Source organism: Eumetopias jubatus, unplaced genomic scaffold, assembly GCF_037043125.1.
Source record: "Eumetopias jubatus isolate StellerSeaLion01/CBP00866 unplaced genomic scaffold, mEumJub1_p1.0 scaffold_4, whole genome shotgun sequence".
Classification (NCBI taxonomy): Eukaryota; Metazoa; Chordata; class Mammalia; order Carnivora; family Otariidae; genus Eumetopias; species Eumetopias jubatus.
The window spans coordinates 9744484-9760861 of NW_028274810.1; the positions used below are offsets into that span (position 1 = coordinate 9744484).

Consider the following 16378-nt stretch of genomic DNA (forward strand, 5'->3'; position numbering starts at 1 on the left):
AAACAGTATGGAGGTTCCTCAAGAAATTGGAAATAGAGCTACCCCACGCCCCAGCAATTGCTCTACTGGGTATTTGCCCCAAAGATACAAATGTAGTGATCTGAAGGGGCACATTCACCCCAATGTTTAGAGCAGCAATGTCCACAATAGGCAAACTATGGAAAGAGCCTAGATGTCCATCAACAGATGGATGGATAAAGAAGATGTGGTATATATCTACAGTGGAATATTATGCAGCCATCAAAAAATTGAAATCTTGGAATTTGCAACAATGTGAATGGAACTAGAGGGTATTATGCTAAGCGAAATAAGTCAACTAGAAAAAGATAAGTATCATATGATCTCACTGATATGAAAAATTTGAGAAACAAGACAGAGGATCATAGGGGAAGGGAGGGAAAAATGAAACAAGATGGAAACGAAGTGGAAGACAAACCATAAGAGACTCTTAATCTCAGGAAACAAACTGAGGGTTGCTGGAGGGGAGAAGGGTGGGAGGGATGGGGTGGCTGGGTGATGGACATTGGGGAGGGTATGTACTATGGTGAGCGCTGTGAATTGTGCAAGACTGATGAATCACAGACCTGTACCCCTGAAACAAATAATATATTATATGTTAAAAAAAAAAAAGCAACTCATTTAGTAAAGAGGCAAAGACCTGAACAAGAATTTCATGGAAAAGAAGATACAGATGTCAAATAAGTACATGAAAAAATGTTTCAGCTTCATTAGACATTAGGGAAATGCAAATTAAAACCAAAATGAAATATCACTACACATCTGTTAAAATGGCTAAAATTAAAAATAGTGATAACTCCAAATGCTGGCAAGGATGTGGAAGAACTGAATCACTCATCACTACATTGCTGGTGGGAATGTAACGTGGCACAGCTACTCAGGAAGACAGTTTGGCAGTTTCTTTAAACATTAAACCTGCAATTACTATACTCAGCAGTCACACCCCTGATCATGTTTCCAAGAGTAATTAAAACCAATCTTCACAAAAAACCTGTACACTAATGTTTGTAGCAGCTTTGTTCATGATAGCCAAAAACTTTAAACAACCCGGATGTCCTTAAATGGATGAATAATTGACCAAACCATAGTACCTCCTTACCATGGAAATACTACTCAGCAATTTAAAAAATAAATGACCTTTTGATATACACAAAAATCTCAATGAATCTCCAAAGAAATATGATGGTTAAAGAAGCTAATCCCAAAATGTTACATACTACAGGATGCAACTTACGTAACATTCTTGAAGTGAAAAGTTTGCAGAAATCTTTTTAAGAAGGGAATGAGGGTGGGAGCAAGCAGATATGACTATAAAGGGTTAACATGAGGGGTCCTTGTGGTTATGGATATATTCTGTATCTTGACCGTATCAATGCCAATGTCTAGTTTGTGATATTGTATTACAGTTTTGCAAGATGTTGCTTTGGGGGAAAATGGGTAAAATGTACAAGGGATCTCTGTATTACTTCTTAGAATTGCACGGTGATCTACAATTACCTTTTTAAAAAAGTTTAAAGAAAAGTGCTATTAATATTTCATGATCTCTCTGGTAGCTTATCCACTGTTTCTATTTAAGCACCCATTCACCAAATGGCGAGACCTAGACCTCAGTCAGTTAGGCCTCCCTGCTTCCTTAGATCTGAGTTTCAGGGAGGTTAACATGATGCCAGTCCTGCGTTTGATGTCATCATCCATGCTGGTGTCCACCCAGAGTAGCTTCCAGCCATCAGTCCCACCTAGGACACTGCTGCACCCTCTTCCCCATTGTGGCTGAGGGTTCCGTTCCAATGTACCACTAGGTCTTCCTCTCCGTGGGCTATGGGAACACTTCAGAAGCCATCTTGGGTCTATCTGCACTGACACACCCAGTGCACATTCCTACTCCACAAACCCAGGGGCTGGGACAGATCAAGAACAGTGCTTGGGTATTAGGGACACCAGTCTTCTTTGTTTTCAGTTTCCTCAGCTTTCCTGGCATTCCTCAACTTTTTCAAGGGTGAGAGGGAGGATTTAGATGGGGCACGGTTAAGTGACCACACAGGGCGCGTTGGGAACTCTTGTGTCCCCACCTGACTCCAGGTGCAGTTGGTGGCTAGCAAAGGGCTCTGGGCCCCTTGTCATGTATCCATGGTCATTCAAGTACTCTTTACTTCCTTTTTGATTCTTCTCTCCCCCAATTCCAAGTTTATCTACCCTGAAAGCAGAGTACAGTGGATTTATTCTTCCAAATCCTGTATCTTAGATCTGATCCCCACATTTTCTCTCTTTGGTTCTCAGCCTTCTGCTAAACTATCCTCCTGGGGGATAGCATGGAATCCCTTCGTTGCTGCTTGAATTGGTCAGATTAGCAGGACACATGGAGGAAAATCCTTTTGTTGTCACACCATAATATTATCCCATGATTTTCCTACCATCTTTCTGTCTTTGGTCTGCTCACCCTCTGGTTTGTCTTTCCCTTCAGCTTGTGGCCCAGGTCCTGGAACATAAAGCTATAGGCTTTGTGATGGTGGATGCCAAGAAAGAAGCCAAGCTTGCCAAGAAACTGGGTAAGTAGGAATTTTTGAGGTATACCTGGAAAAACAAATGTGTCTTTCAAAAAAAAAAAACAAAGTCCAGTTTCATTTCTTCATGCATGATAACTGGACTATTTTTAAATAAATACAAAATGATTCTGCACACCTTAGTTTTGGGATGGGGAAGAGTTTCATGAAAGCAGTATTGGCCTGAATTGAATGATTTCACATGAAAGATCTAATGTAGCTTTGTGTCATTGTAGAAACTGACGCCAGAGTCAAACCTTTCTTTTTGGCTCCTAGAGCGGTTTAAAAGCCTAGCCTCTTTATCTCACTGCCATGGTGATCTCTCTGGGGGAGAGAAAAATCTCTTCTCCCATCACCTATTATTTCCTTACCTCTTGGCTGAAGCAGACAACACAAGATAGCATGAATAGTAGTGACTCTGAGGTCCCAGTGGTTTCTAAATGTAAAGCTAAACCCCAGCTGGGCATTATCATTGAGGGCGAGGGGTAGGATTTAGATGAGGCACGGTGAAGTGACCGCACAGTGCATGTTGTGATCTCTTGTGTCCATTATGTCATGCTTAAGTGCAAGTGCACTTTAAGACTCTCACCCGCCCAAATCCCAGGGAGAGAGAATATGGGGAGCTCCTCTGCTTTCCAAACACCCACACACAGGTACTGGCCGTTTTGCCTTTTCTGCATGACCAGTGATGAATGGCTATTTAAAAATAGCAGGAGGTTATAAAACAGGACCTTTGAAGAAAGGTTAATTGGATTTGGAGTAGTAAACACAGGGGGAAAAAAGATTAGTAGTGGCGTCAGGTACATGCAAGTTCATTATCTTAGGGCATTACAAACAATTGTCCTCTATTTTATATTCAAGAAGACTACCTTTATTTTTTTAAGATTTAAATTTTTTGAGACTGTATCTAGGTTAGACACAAAGAAGTCATGACTGTAAAATGATAATGAATTATTAAGAATGTCTGTGGTATCTTTTCCCTGGAGACAAATTAGGGAATATGTTTTCCCTTTGAGTAGGAGAAAAAAGTATGTTAAATTCTTTCCCTAGTCAAAAGCAATTCAGTGCCTTGTTTCTCTTCCTCCAGAACCTATTGGTTCCCTAGTTTTCTTTCCTATTGTTTTCATGGGAAGCTGAATTTGGGAGAATTTCCAGTAAATTTAGTTAGAAGAAAACACTAGTATTCCAGTGATCTAAAAATTTAGTGGGGGGACAAGCTGGGCGAGCTATCATAAGAATGGACCAGTGGATATTCTCCTAGTGGATGGAGCTTGAAAAATCTACATGAACATTTTCCCAAAAGCTCAGCCTGGAGGAATTGGGGCAGGTTCTTTTGAACTATTTGGTTCTCGGAGTTTACAGGACAGTTGTATTTTGTGGGCTTACGCCTTCATCTTCATCCTCTCTTCCATTTGCCTGAGTTTCATCTCCATCAGTCTATGCCTGAACTACTACAAAAGCCTCCTAACTGATCTCATTTAGAGCAAAATCCAACATTGGGACATCGGCTGATGTTCCCAAGGTACCCTTCATGATCGGTCACTGCTGGCCTCAAGGATACCTGGTACATCAGTCCTTTGGGTTTACAAATGGTGCTCCAGGGTGTGCCTGGGCTCTTCACATGCGCCCTTCACAGCAGGCAGTGGGCCAGCCTTTTCCCTAGAGGTTTTGCAGGAGAGTTCATTTGGAGAAAGCATTCTCTAGCTAATAGAGAGCTTGGAAACAATTAGTCTAAGGAATTAAGGATGCCATGCAGTTGGACTAAATGCCAGCCTCAGTTATTTAGCATTCCTGGGGGGAAACACAGTTTTCCAGCAAACATTTGTTAAAGCACACAGTATTACGCCAGGAGCAATGGAGGGTAGAAAAATGCAGAACCTTCCCTTGTGGCATTATCAGCTAACTGGGAAAAGAAGATGTGCAGAATTCAGCTGCGATAGAAAAGTAAGCTGTTCATCCTAGCCATGGACATTTATGGGGTGCCTAACGTGTTCAGGCTCTGGGCAAGATCCTGGGGTGCCAAGGGGAGAGTGGTTCTGCCTTTGGAGAGCTTACTGTTCCAGTGAGTACTGTAAATGGAGCCAAGAGAAGAGCAGTAGTGGCAAGAGGGTGGCCTTCTTGGGAAAAATGAGTCCTAAGCTGAGACTCAAAGGAACTGACCAGGATGAGGGAATGGGGGTAGAAGTGACTACAAATTTGGGGAACTAGGAGAACATCTGTGACTTTTCCTTTACACACCCTTTCACATCAGCCCTGGGGCAAGAAGCAAGGAAGTTGCACAGGGAATTAAGATAGCAAGTCTACCCAGGGGAGAATGTGAAGGGTGGGACTGGCGTTAGGTTGTGGAAGGATTGGAATGCCTGGCTAAGGAGTCAAGTGGGCAGGGGGGCATTGAAACTTTTGGCAGGGAGAATAGGGCTGGCAGTATTTTTGGAAAATTAAAGCAATGGTAGGGTAGAGAATAGATTTTTCTTTCAGATTGAAGTCCAGGTGGAGTTGTTGGTTCTTGAGGATTTCAATTTAAATGTGTACTTTGGGAGCCCTTTACAGGAGTGGTTTCAAGATCCTAAGTTGAATGCTAGCCCCACTGATCCTGACCCCACTGTCATCCAGGGATCCTGATCCAGACCTCAGCCCACAGGATGGCTCTTCTTGCATCAGGATGATCTTTTCTTGGGGACTTTTTGTTTCTTCCAGGTTTTGACGAAGAAGGAAGTCTGTATATTCTTAAGGGTGATCGCACAATTGAGTTTGATGGCGAGTTTGCAGCTGACGTCCTGGTGGAATTTCTCCTGGATGTAAGCATTTATGCACAGTGGCCCTGCGTGGAGCTGTTTGGGTTCAGATATAGGGGGAAGTGAAATCCCAAAGTAAGAACAGAGAAGCTGGATAATCTGTCCTGGTCTAAGACAGATTTCTCGGGCTTCACAAAAAAACTAAGGAGTGCCTACTCCACAGTGCTATTTTCTTCTACTGGGAAGCTGGTCCTTAAGTTACCTTAGAAACTATTTTATTAATGACCAGAGGGAGTACCAGCTAGCACAGAGGGGCCTGGTGCCTTTTCCTCACAGCCTCAACAACCCAGAAAGAGTGAGTCAGAAGTGAGTTGAAGGCCACCTCCTGCAAAAAAGCACCCGTAGACTCTGCTCGGCTCTCTCATGAACCCATCCCTGCAAGCCCTAAAAAAAGTGAGGGAGGCCACAGAAAATTCTGGGCCCATCTCTATCAGCTAAGTGAAGGCTTTTAGATGCACATAACAGAAACCATGCTCAACTACCTGACACAAAAAGCACAAATGGAAGAGCAGAGGGAGGGCAGATTTTAGACTGACTGATAAATGACAGATGGTGCTCTTTTCAGTGTGTTGGCTTTTTCCTCAAGCTGACTCTTCACATTGGTTTTAAGATAACCAGTGATGGGAGCTGATATGTCACATCTCCTCATTCATATGCAATCGGGGGTGAAGGGTGGGGGAGAGGATCTGGCTTCCATTGTTCTCTTAAAAGGAAAGGAGAATTTCCCCAAAGCTTTCAGCAAATCTACCCTGAAGAGTCATTGGCCAGAATTGGGTCACATGCCATTTCTAAACCAGTAACGGACAAGAGAAATAGAATTGCCTAGTCTCGGCCTACCCTTTGAGTTAAGCCAGCTCCTCAGAAGGCACTGCTGCTGTGCACTCTGGGGGAGGATGGGGTCCACAGCTTCCTGCCAAAGTGTCCTACATGTGTGCCTGATGTCCCCGCAGTGGAGGGAACAGTTCTCTTATTGGAACATATTTTATGTGCATGTGTGTGGCATTCCAGCTAATTGAAGATCCCGTGGAGATCATCAATAGCAAACTGGAAGTCCAAGCCTTCGAACGCATTGAGGACCAGATCAAACTCATTGGCTTTTTCAAGAGTGAGGACTCAGAGTGTAAGTTGTCTGTCAGCCCCACTTGTGAGTGTAAAGGCTAGATTCCCAACCAGATATGTTAGAATGTTGCCCATAAAGACGAGGGACCATCAGCATATCCGGTGCTGGGTGGAATAGAGGAAGAATTGTCCTTGCACCTTGTGTAATGGGACACATCTGCCAAAAGTATGCAAAGCAGGCAGGGATACCGGAAGAGCATAAAGGTTGGGCCATGTTCTCTGGTCTTGTGGGGGTCGTGTTTTACAGAAGAGAGAAAAGTCTTCCTTCCCCTTTTCCATTTGCCCACCTACCAGTGGGACTCTCCCCTAGAAAAGGTAAAGAGTAGGCTCTCTCCCTGATGTTGGCAGCTCCTGTGGTCAACAGTTGGAGAGCTTTTCAGTCAGTTGGACAGGATTAGAAGAAAATGTGGATGGGCAGGGCTCAGCAGCTGCCACACAATGTGGAAAATTGCTGGCCAACCCCACAGCCAACAACCAAGGCTGCCCACAATAGCACAGCCTCACCCTTGGGTGTAATCCCTTTGAACGCTTTGTGGAGGTTTTGGGTGGGCATGAGAAAGCATCACCACAATCCATATTGGGGTGAGAGGGTGGAGAGTGGGAGTCAGGATGAGGAGGGACTAAGCAGGCTAACTCCTTGAAGATGTCTTTTTAAATAACTTTGGCAGCATGGCCCAATGAGGTAAGTCTTTTTCTGGAGCCTCAGCTGTGGCATAACCACAAAAGAGGATCTGGTAGCGTGAGTACATGGGGGATGTGCAAAGGAGGGCTGCTTATGTTTCTGGAAACTCCACAAAATATTTTGAAAATATTTTGAAAATTATTTGCAAAGCTGTTTCTTTACCTATGTGCCAACTGCCACCCTTGGTCTTCTCACCAGCAAGCCACCTATTTTTTTTTCTCTCCTGTGACCAAACTTAGGTGTCTTCTCCTGTGCTATATAAAAGCCTCTACTCACCTTCCTTAGCAGTGTGCTGGGGGAAGGTGGCTAGCCAGAGAAGTTAGCCCAGCCCTCCTTTGGGTTCAATTTTTATATTTCTTATAGATGCTGACTACTCAGGGTGCCCCACCTGCCCCATTCTTCTTTCTCCTTAACTTCCTTCTATTTCCACTTATCCTTTTCTGTCCCCAATTTGTTTCATCCTCTGTTTCGGTCCCCTCCATTAAGTTCAGGATAGCAGACAAGAAGGAAAGCAAGGCAAAGATTGGGATTAAGAGCACATCTTCTGGTTCCTCTCCTCCCTACTAAGCCAATGACAAAAACAGCTCTATTTAATCAACACATGTCATGTACCAGGGTCTATGCCAGGAACTCCATATTGATGCCTTACCTTCTTTCTCACTACTAGCTTGTAAGGCAGTTACCATATTATCAGCGTTCTGATGAGGAGGAAATGAAAAGAACAAAAAAGTTAAATTAACTCACTATCACATGGCTAGTAAATAAATCCTAGAGTCAAGATTTAAATCCTAGCAATCTGACTTTATAGCTTACACACTTAATGACTGTTTTGTACTTCCAAGACTTTACACACTTTTTCAGCTCGTGGCACACACAATTTGTGGCACACACAAAATGTGGTGATGCTTGTCCAGCCCATGGGGTAAACTGGAGGGGATGTGGACTTAGTGGAAAAACAAAACAAAACATTTTTTTGCTTTCTTTATATACTACTACTACTAATAATCATCATCATAATAAAACAAGATAATAGAAAAGTTATCAATATTGCATTGTATAAATCTTCCAAATAAAATATTTTTAGATTTTTTGATTGAGAATGTTGTACTTGCTTCTAAAACTATAGCTTTTAAAACAACAACACGTAACTCCCGGTGAAGGGTTTAAATGATCTCTTTTGATGGTCACAGTCAACAAGAGACTTTGCTTGCACATGTGGATGGTGGCAAATGACAAGGCAACGGTAATTGCTTTTCTTTTGATTGATGAGCGGTCTTTTCTTACCACTGAACAGAATTTAGGAAATCTGATCTCTAAATTGTCCTTCAAGGGCATGAGCATTGTTTCAGTCCTAATGGCTATTATTTTCGTTTTCATTGACAAATGAAGTATTCTTATGATAATTTTTAAATAATTTTTTATTGTTATGTTAATCACCATACATTACATCATTAGTTTTTGATGTAGTGTTCCATGATTCATTGTTTGTGTATAACACCCAGTGCTCCACGCAGAATGTGCCCTCTTTAATACCCATCACCAGGCTAACCCATCCCCCCACCCCCCCCCTAGAACCCTCAGTTTGTTTTTCAGAGTCCATCGTCTCTAATGGTTCGTCTCCCCCTCCGACTTACTCCCCTTCATTCTTCCCCTCCTACTATCTTCTTCTTTTTTTTTCTTAACATATATTGCATTATTTGTTTCAGAGGTACAGATCCATGATTCATCAGTCTTGTACAATTGACAGCGCTCACCATAGCACATACCCTACCCAATGTCTATCACCCAGCCACCCCATCCCTCCCACCCCCCACCACTCCAGCAACCCTCAGTTTGTTTCCTGAGATTAAGAATTCCTCATATCAGTGAGGTCATATGATACATGTCTTTCTCTGATTGACTTACTTCACCCAGGATAACACCCTCCAGTTCCATCCACGTCGTTGCAAATGGCAAGATCTCATTCCTTTTGATGGCTGCATAATATTCCATTGTGTATATATACCACCTCTTCTTTATCCATTCATCTGTCGATGGACATCTTGGCTCTTTCCACAGTTTGGCTATTGTGGACATTGCTGCTATAAACATTGGGGTGCACATACCCCTTCGGATCCCTACATTTGTATCTTTGTGGTAAATACCCAGAAGTGCAATTGCTGGATCGTATGGTAGCTCTATTTTCAACTGTTTGAGGAACCTCCATACTGTTTTCCAGAGTGATTGCACCAGCTTGCATTCCCACCAAGAGTATAGGAGGGTTCCCCTTTCTCCACATCCCCACCAATATCTGTCATTTCCTGACTTGTTAATTTTAGCCATTCTGACTGGTGTGAGGTGGTATCTCACTGAGGTTTTGATTTGGATTTCCCTGATGCCGAGCGATGTTGAGCACTTTTTCATGTGTCTGTTGGCCATTTGGATGTCTTCTTTGGAAAAATGTCTGTTCATGTCTTCTGCCCATTTCTTGATTGGATCATTTGTTCTTTGGGTGTTGAGTTTGATAAGTTCTTTATAGATTTTGGATACTAGCCCTTTATCTGATATGTCATTTGCAAATATCTTCTCCCATTCTGTCGGTTGTCCTTTGGTTTTGTGGACTGTTTCTTTTGCTGTGCAAAAGCTTTTTATCTTGATGAAATCCCAATAGTTCATTTTTGCCCTGGCTTCCCTTGCCTTTGGCGATGTTTCTAGGAAGAAGTTGCTGCGGCTGAGGTCGAAGAGGTTGCTGCCTGTGTTCTCCTTTAGGATTTGGATGGACTCCTGTCTCACGTGTAGGTCTTTCAACCATTTGGAGTCTCTTTTTGTGTGTGGTGTAAGGAAATGGTCCGGTTTCATTCTTCTGCATGTGGCTGTCCAATTTTCCCAACACCATTTGTTGAAGAGACTGTCTTTTTTCCACTGGACATTCTTTCCGGCTTTGTCAAAGATGAGTTGACCATAGAGTTGAGGGTCCATTTCTGGGCTCTCGATTCTGCTCCATTGATCTATGTGTCTGTTTTTGTGCCAGTACCATACTGTCTTGATGATGACAGCTTTGTAATAGAGCTGGAAGTCCGGAATTGTGATGCCGCCAGCTTTGCTTTCCTTTTTCAATATTCCTCTGGCTATTCGGGGTCTCTTCTGGTTCCATACAAATTTTAGGATTATTTGTTCCATATCTTTGAAAAAGGTGGATGGTATTTTGATGGGGATTGCGCTGAATGTGTAGATTGCTCTAGGTAGCACTGACATCTTCACAATGTTTGTTCTTCCAATCCATGAGCATGGAACGTTTTTCCATTTCTTTGTGTCTTCTTCAATTTCTTTCATGAGTATTTTATAGTTTTCTGAGTACAGATCCTTTGCCTCTTTGGTTAAATTTATTCCCAGGTATCTTATGCTTTTGGGTGCAATTGTAAATGGGATCGACTCCTTGATTTGTCTCTCTTCTGTCTTGTTGTTGGTGTATCGGAATGCCACTGATTTCTGTGCATTGATTTTATATCCTGCCACTTTACTGAATTCCTGTATGAGTTCTAGCAGTTTTGGGGTGGAGTCTTTTGGGTTTTCCACATACAGTATCATATCATCTGCAAAGAGTGAGAGTTTGACTTCCTCTTTGCCGATTTGGACGCCTTTGATTTCTTTTTGTTGTCTGAGTGCTGTGGCTAGGACTTCTAATACTATGTTGAATAGGAGTGATGAGAGTGGACATCCCTGCCGCGTTCCTGACCTTAGGGGAAAAGCTCTCAGCTTTTCCCCATTGAGAATGATATCCGCTGTAGGTTTTTCATAGATGGCTTTTATGATATTGAGGTATGTACCCTCTATCCCTATACTCTGAAGAGTTTTGATCAAGAAAGGATGCTGTACTTTGTCAAATGCTTTTTCTGCATCTCTTGAGAGGATCATATGATTCTTGTTCTTTCTTTTGTTAATGTATTGTATCACATTAATGTAATGTATTTCTTTTGTTAATGTATTGTATCTTTTGTTAATGTAATGTAATGTATGGATTTGCGGATGTTGAACCAGCCTTGCAGCCCAGGGATAAATCCCCCTTGGTCATGGTGAATAATCCTTTTAATGTACTGTTGGATCCTATTGGCTAGTATTTTGGTGAGAATTTTTGCATCCATGTTCATCAAGGATATTGGTCTTTAATTCTCCTTTTTGATGGGGTCTTTGTCTGGTTTTGGGATCAAGGTAGTGGTGGCCTCATAAAATGAGTTTGGAAGTTTTCCTTCCATTTCTATTTTTTGGAACAGTTTCAGGAGAATAGGTATTAATTCTTCTTTAAATGTCTGATAGAATTCCCCTGGGAGCCCATCTGGCCCTGGGCTTTTGTTCGTTGGGAGATTTTTGATGACTGCTTCAATTTCCTTAGTGGTTATAGGTCTGTTCCGGTTTTCTATTTCTTCCTGGTTCAATTTTGGTAGTTGATACATCTCTAGGAATGCACCCATTTCTTCCAGGTTATCTAATTTGCTGGCATAGAGTTGCTCATAATATGTTCTTATAATTGTTTGTATTTCTTTGGTGTTGGTTGTGATCTCTCCTCTTTCATTCATGATTTTGTGGATTTGGGTCATTTCTCTTTTCTTTTTGATCAGTCTGGCCAGGGGTTTATCAATCTTGTTAATTCTTTCAAAGAACCAGCTCCTAGTTTCGTTGATCTGTTCTACTGTTCTTTTGGTTTCTAGTTCATTGATTTCTGCTCTGATCTTTATTATTTCTCTTCTCCTGCTGGGTTTAGGCTTTATTTGCTGTTCTTTCTCCAGCTCCTTTAGGTGTAGGGTTAGGTTGTGTATTTGAGACCTTCCTTGTTTCTTGAGAAAGGCTTGTATTGCTCTATACTTTCCTCTCAGGACTGCCTTTGCGGTATCCCAAAGATTTTGAACAATTATTGTGTTTTCATTTTCATCGGTTTCCATGAATTTTTTAAATTCTTCTTTAATTTCCTGGTTGACCCCCCCATTCATTCTTTAGTAGGATGCTCTTTAGCCTCCATGTATTTGAGTTCTTTCCGACTTTCCTCTTGTGATTGAGTTCTAGTTTCAAAGCACTGTGGTCTGAAAATATGCAGGGAATGATCCCAATCTTTTGGTACCGGTTGAGACCTGATTTGTGACCTAGGATGTGATCAATTCTGGAGAATGTTCCATGGGCACTAGAGAAGAATGTGTATTCTGTTGCTTTGGGATGGAATGTTCTGAATATGTCTGTAAAGTCCATTCGGTCCAGTGTGTCATTTAAAGTCTTTATTTCCTTGTTGATCTTTTGCTTAGATGATCTGTCCATTTCAGTCAGGGGGGTGTTAAAGTCCCCCAGTATTATTGTATTGTTGTCAATGTGTTTCTTTGCTTTTGTTATTAATTGCCTTATAGAACTGGCTGCTCCCACGTTAGGGGCATAGATATTTACAATTGTTAGCTCTTCTTGGTGGATAGACCCTTTAAGTAGGATATAGTGTCCTTCCTCATCTCTTATTACAGTCTTTGTTTTAAAATCTAATTTGTCTGATATAAGGATTGTCACCCCAGCTTTCTTTTGGTGTCCATTAGCATGGTCAATTGTTTTCCACCCCCTCACTTTCAATGTGGGGGTGTCTTTGGGTCTAAAATGAGTCTCTTGCAGACAGCATATTGATGGGTCTTGTTTTTTAATCCAATCTGATAGCCTGTGTCTTTTGATTGGGGCATTTAGCCCATTTACATTCAGGGTAACTATTGAAAGATATGAATTTAGTGCCATTGTATTGCCTGTAAGGTGACTGTGACTGTATATTGTCTGTGTTCCTTTCTGATCTATGCTGCTTTTAGGCTCTCTTTTTGCCTAGAGGACCTCTTTCAATATTTCTTGTAGGGCTGGTTTTGTGTTTGCAAATTCCTTTAGTTTTTGTTTGTCCTGGAAGCTTTTTATCTTTCCTTCTATTTTCAATGACAGCCTAGCTGGGTCTAGTATTCTTGGCTGCATATTTTTCTCGTTTAGTGCTCTGAAGATATCATGCCTGTCCTTTCTGGCCTGCCAGGTCTCTGTGGATAGGTCTGTTGCCAATCTAATGTTTCTACCATTGTAGGTTACATATCTCTTCTCCCGAGCTGCTTTCAGGATTTTCTCTTTGTCTCTGAGACTCATAAGTTTTACTATTAGATGTTGGGGTGCTGACCTATTTTTATTGATTTTGAGAGGGGTTCTCTGTGCCTCCTGGATTTTGATGCCTGTTTCCTTCCCCACATTAGGGAAGTTCTCTGCTATTATTTGCTCCAGTATACCTTCTGCCCCTCTCTCTCTTTCTTCTTCTTCTGGGATCCCAATTATTCTAACGTTGTTTCGTCTTCTCGTATCGCTTATCTCTCGAATTCTGCCCTCGTGATCCTGTAGTTGTTTATCTCTCTTTTTCTCAGCCTCTTTATTTTCCATCATGTGGTCTTCTATATCACTGATTCTTTCTTCTGCCTCATTTATCCTAGCAGTTAGTGCCCCCATTTTTTATTGCACCTCATGAATAGCCTTTTTGATTTCGACTTGGTTAGATTTTAGTTCTTTTATTTCTCCAGAAAGGGTTTCTCCAATAACTTCCATGCTTTTTTCAAGCCCAGCTAGTATCTTTAAAGTCATGATTCTGAACTCTAGGTCCGACATCGTACTAATGTCAGTATTGAGTAGGTCCCTGGCAGACGGTACTACCTCTTGTTCTTTTTGCTGAGGTGATTTTTTTCGTCTTGTCATTTTGTCCAGAGGAGAACAGATGAATGAGAGAACAGAATGCTAACAGGTTAACAATGTCTCCAGCAAATATACTCTATACAAATCAGAAAAGACCTGAAACCAGGGGACAAGAAAGGGAAAAGAAAGAAGAGAAAAAAAAAAAGGAAAAAGAAAAAGATAAAAACAAACAAAAACAGAACAAAACAAAAATAAAACAGAATATGATCAAATATGATCAGGCTAGTGCCTAGATCAGTGCCACACACTAGCTTTTGGGCATATTTTGGTCTGTTAGAAGAAAGTGCCTGCTAAAATTTTAAAGGAAGAAAGACTTATATATGTACAAATTAAGGGTTGATACAATGAAGGGATTGCAGATGACTGTAAAGATGAAAATTATAAAAGATTTTATAAAGGACTTTAAGATAAGAAGTTGTTTTTAAAAAGAAAGAAGAAGACTTAAAAAGAAAAAGAAAAAAGAAAGAAAAGAAAAAAAAAAAAGGGAGAGAATGTGATCAGGCAGGAGACTAGAACAAAGCCATACACTAGTGATTTAGGGTATATTTTGATCTGTTAGAAGAAATTGTATCTCAAAATTTTAAAGAGAGAACAACTTATATATATATATGCCAAAAATAAGGGTAACTACTATGAAGGGATAAAAATATGACTCTAAAAATGAAAAATAAAAAATGTTTTTTTTTAAAAAGGGGTTGATAAGATGTTGTTTGATAAAGGGAAAAAGAAAAATTCAAAAAAAAGCAGTTAAAAAATTAACTTTGAAAAACTAATGAATTATGGTAAAAAAGCCATGAATTCTATGTGCAGTATTCCCCTAGCTCTGGGAGTTCTCCCGTTCTCCTTGATCGGTAAACTTGGTCTTGGCTTGCTGGCTGTTGGTGCTGATCTTCTGGGGGAGGCGCCTGTTGCCGTGGTTCCCAAATGTCTTTGCCGGGGGCGGAATCGCCCCGCCCTTGTGAGTCCGGGCTAAGCAAGCTGCTCGGGTTTGCTCTCAGGAGCTTTTGTTCCCTGCAAGCTCTCGGTACAGCGTTGGAGGACCAGGGTGAAAATGGTGGCCTCCCAATCTCCGCCCGGAGGAGCTGAGAACTCGGGGCCCCGCTCCTCAGTGCGCCCCCAGAGAAAAGCAGTCACTCTCTTGTCCCTGGTCTCCGGCCGCACTGCGTGCTCACCCGGCCTGTGACCGAGCGTTTCTATCTCTGGCACCCGACTCCGTGTGGAGTCTCCAAACCCAGCAGATCCCTGCGGTGCGTTCCCGCGCCACTCCTCCCGGGGGAGGAAGGGGAGTCTCCCCGGATCTGCCGCTTGTTGGGTCCCTGATGGAGGAGCAGTGGCCTGACTGGGCCGCGGATCACAGTTTATGGCAACCCCGAGCGGAGAGCCCGCGACTCGGCTCCGTCTCTGCAGCCGGCTTCCCCACTCCGATACCTGGGAGCTCTGCTGCACTCAGGTACCCCCGGTCTTTCTGTGACCCCGAGGGTTCCGAGACCTCACAGTCCCGTGAGGGTTCCAGCCCCCGCTTAGCCACTGCAGCGACGTCCCTCCGCGGAGCCGACTTCTAAAAGTCCCGATTTTGTGCTCCGCGGCTCTAGCACTTGCCAGAAGCGGCCGACGGAGGCCCCCTCCCCCGCCATCTATCCTCCCGAATATTGCCTCGGATTCACTTCTCCGCACGTCCTACCTTCCAGAAAGTGGTCGCTTTTCTGTTCAGAGAGTTGTTGCTATTCTTCCCTTCGATCTCCTGTTGAGTTCGTAGGTATTCAGAATGGTTTGATCCCTATTCAGCTGAATTCCTGAGACCAGACGAAATCCAGGTCTCCTACTCCTCCGCCATCTTGCTCCGCCCCCTCCTCTTATGATAATTTGAATAGATTTCAAATTCACTCAAAGTTTTCCATCTTATATATTTCAAAAATAATAAGGAAGCATTTCCTTAAGAATACACAGATAGAGTTCTACTGGTCTTGCCATTTTTTTCTGGAGATTTAAATAATAAAATCACTAGCGAGCCATTTCAACTTCCTTTTTAAGGTTGAATTTTTATCTTTAAATTGACCAACTTTGTCTTTAAGAAAGTCTAATACCAGATCATGTTAGTCATACTGATTATGATGATGAACATGATAAAAAATAGCAATCATACATTCATTCCACTGATGTGAGTAGACAATAGGAACAAACAAACAAAAAACCTTGAATATTTTACAGTATCACAAACCAAAAAACATCACTGATGACAAACTATCTTGGACCCATAGTCACAATCACACCCACTGAGAAGACCTGGTGAGGAAGTCAGGGGAGCTGCCTCTCCAAGGATCTCTCTAGCTGTCATGCTTGCTGACATCTCCGGCATAAAATAATTGTTATACAATACAAAAAGTTTATACTTCAGATATATTAACTACTGTGAAATTTTGAATGGTTGTAGAAAACATGTAGAAAGTTTTATCACCACAAAAGATGTATTTTCAGTCAGCTGTTACACACTGACTGGAAACATCATGATGTTC

The 16378-nt window shown here is 42.0% G+C and overlaps 1 protein-coding gene across 1 annotated transcript in view; it reads left to right on the forward strand.

Annotated features, from left to right (window-relative positions):
• The window catches only part of CASQ2 (calsequestrin 2), a 67195-nt gene that overhangs the window by 21786 nt on the left and 29031 nt on the right, over positions 1-16378 (forward strand). The window contains exons 2-4 of the mRNA XM_028102117.2: positions 2480-2564; positions 5256-5356; positions 6362-6473. Of these exons, the coding sequence (XP_027957918.1) occupies positions 2480-2564; positions 5256-5356; positions 6362-6473 (298 nt within the window). The remainder of the gene's footprint in view (positions 1-2479; positions 2565-5255; positions 5357-6361; positions 6474-16378) is intronic.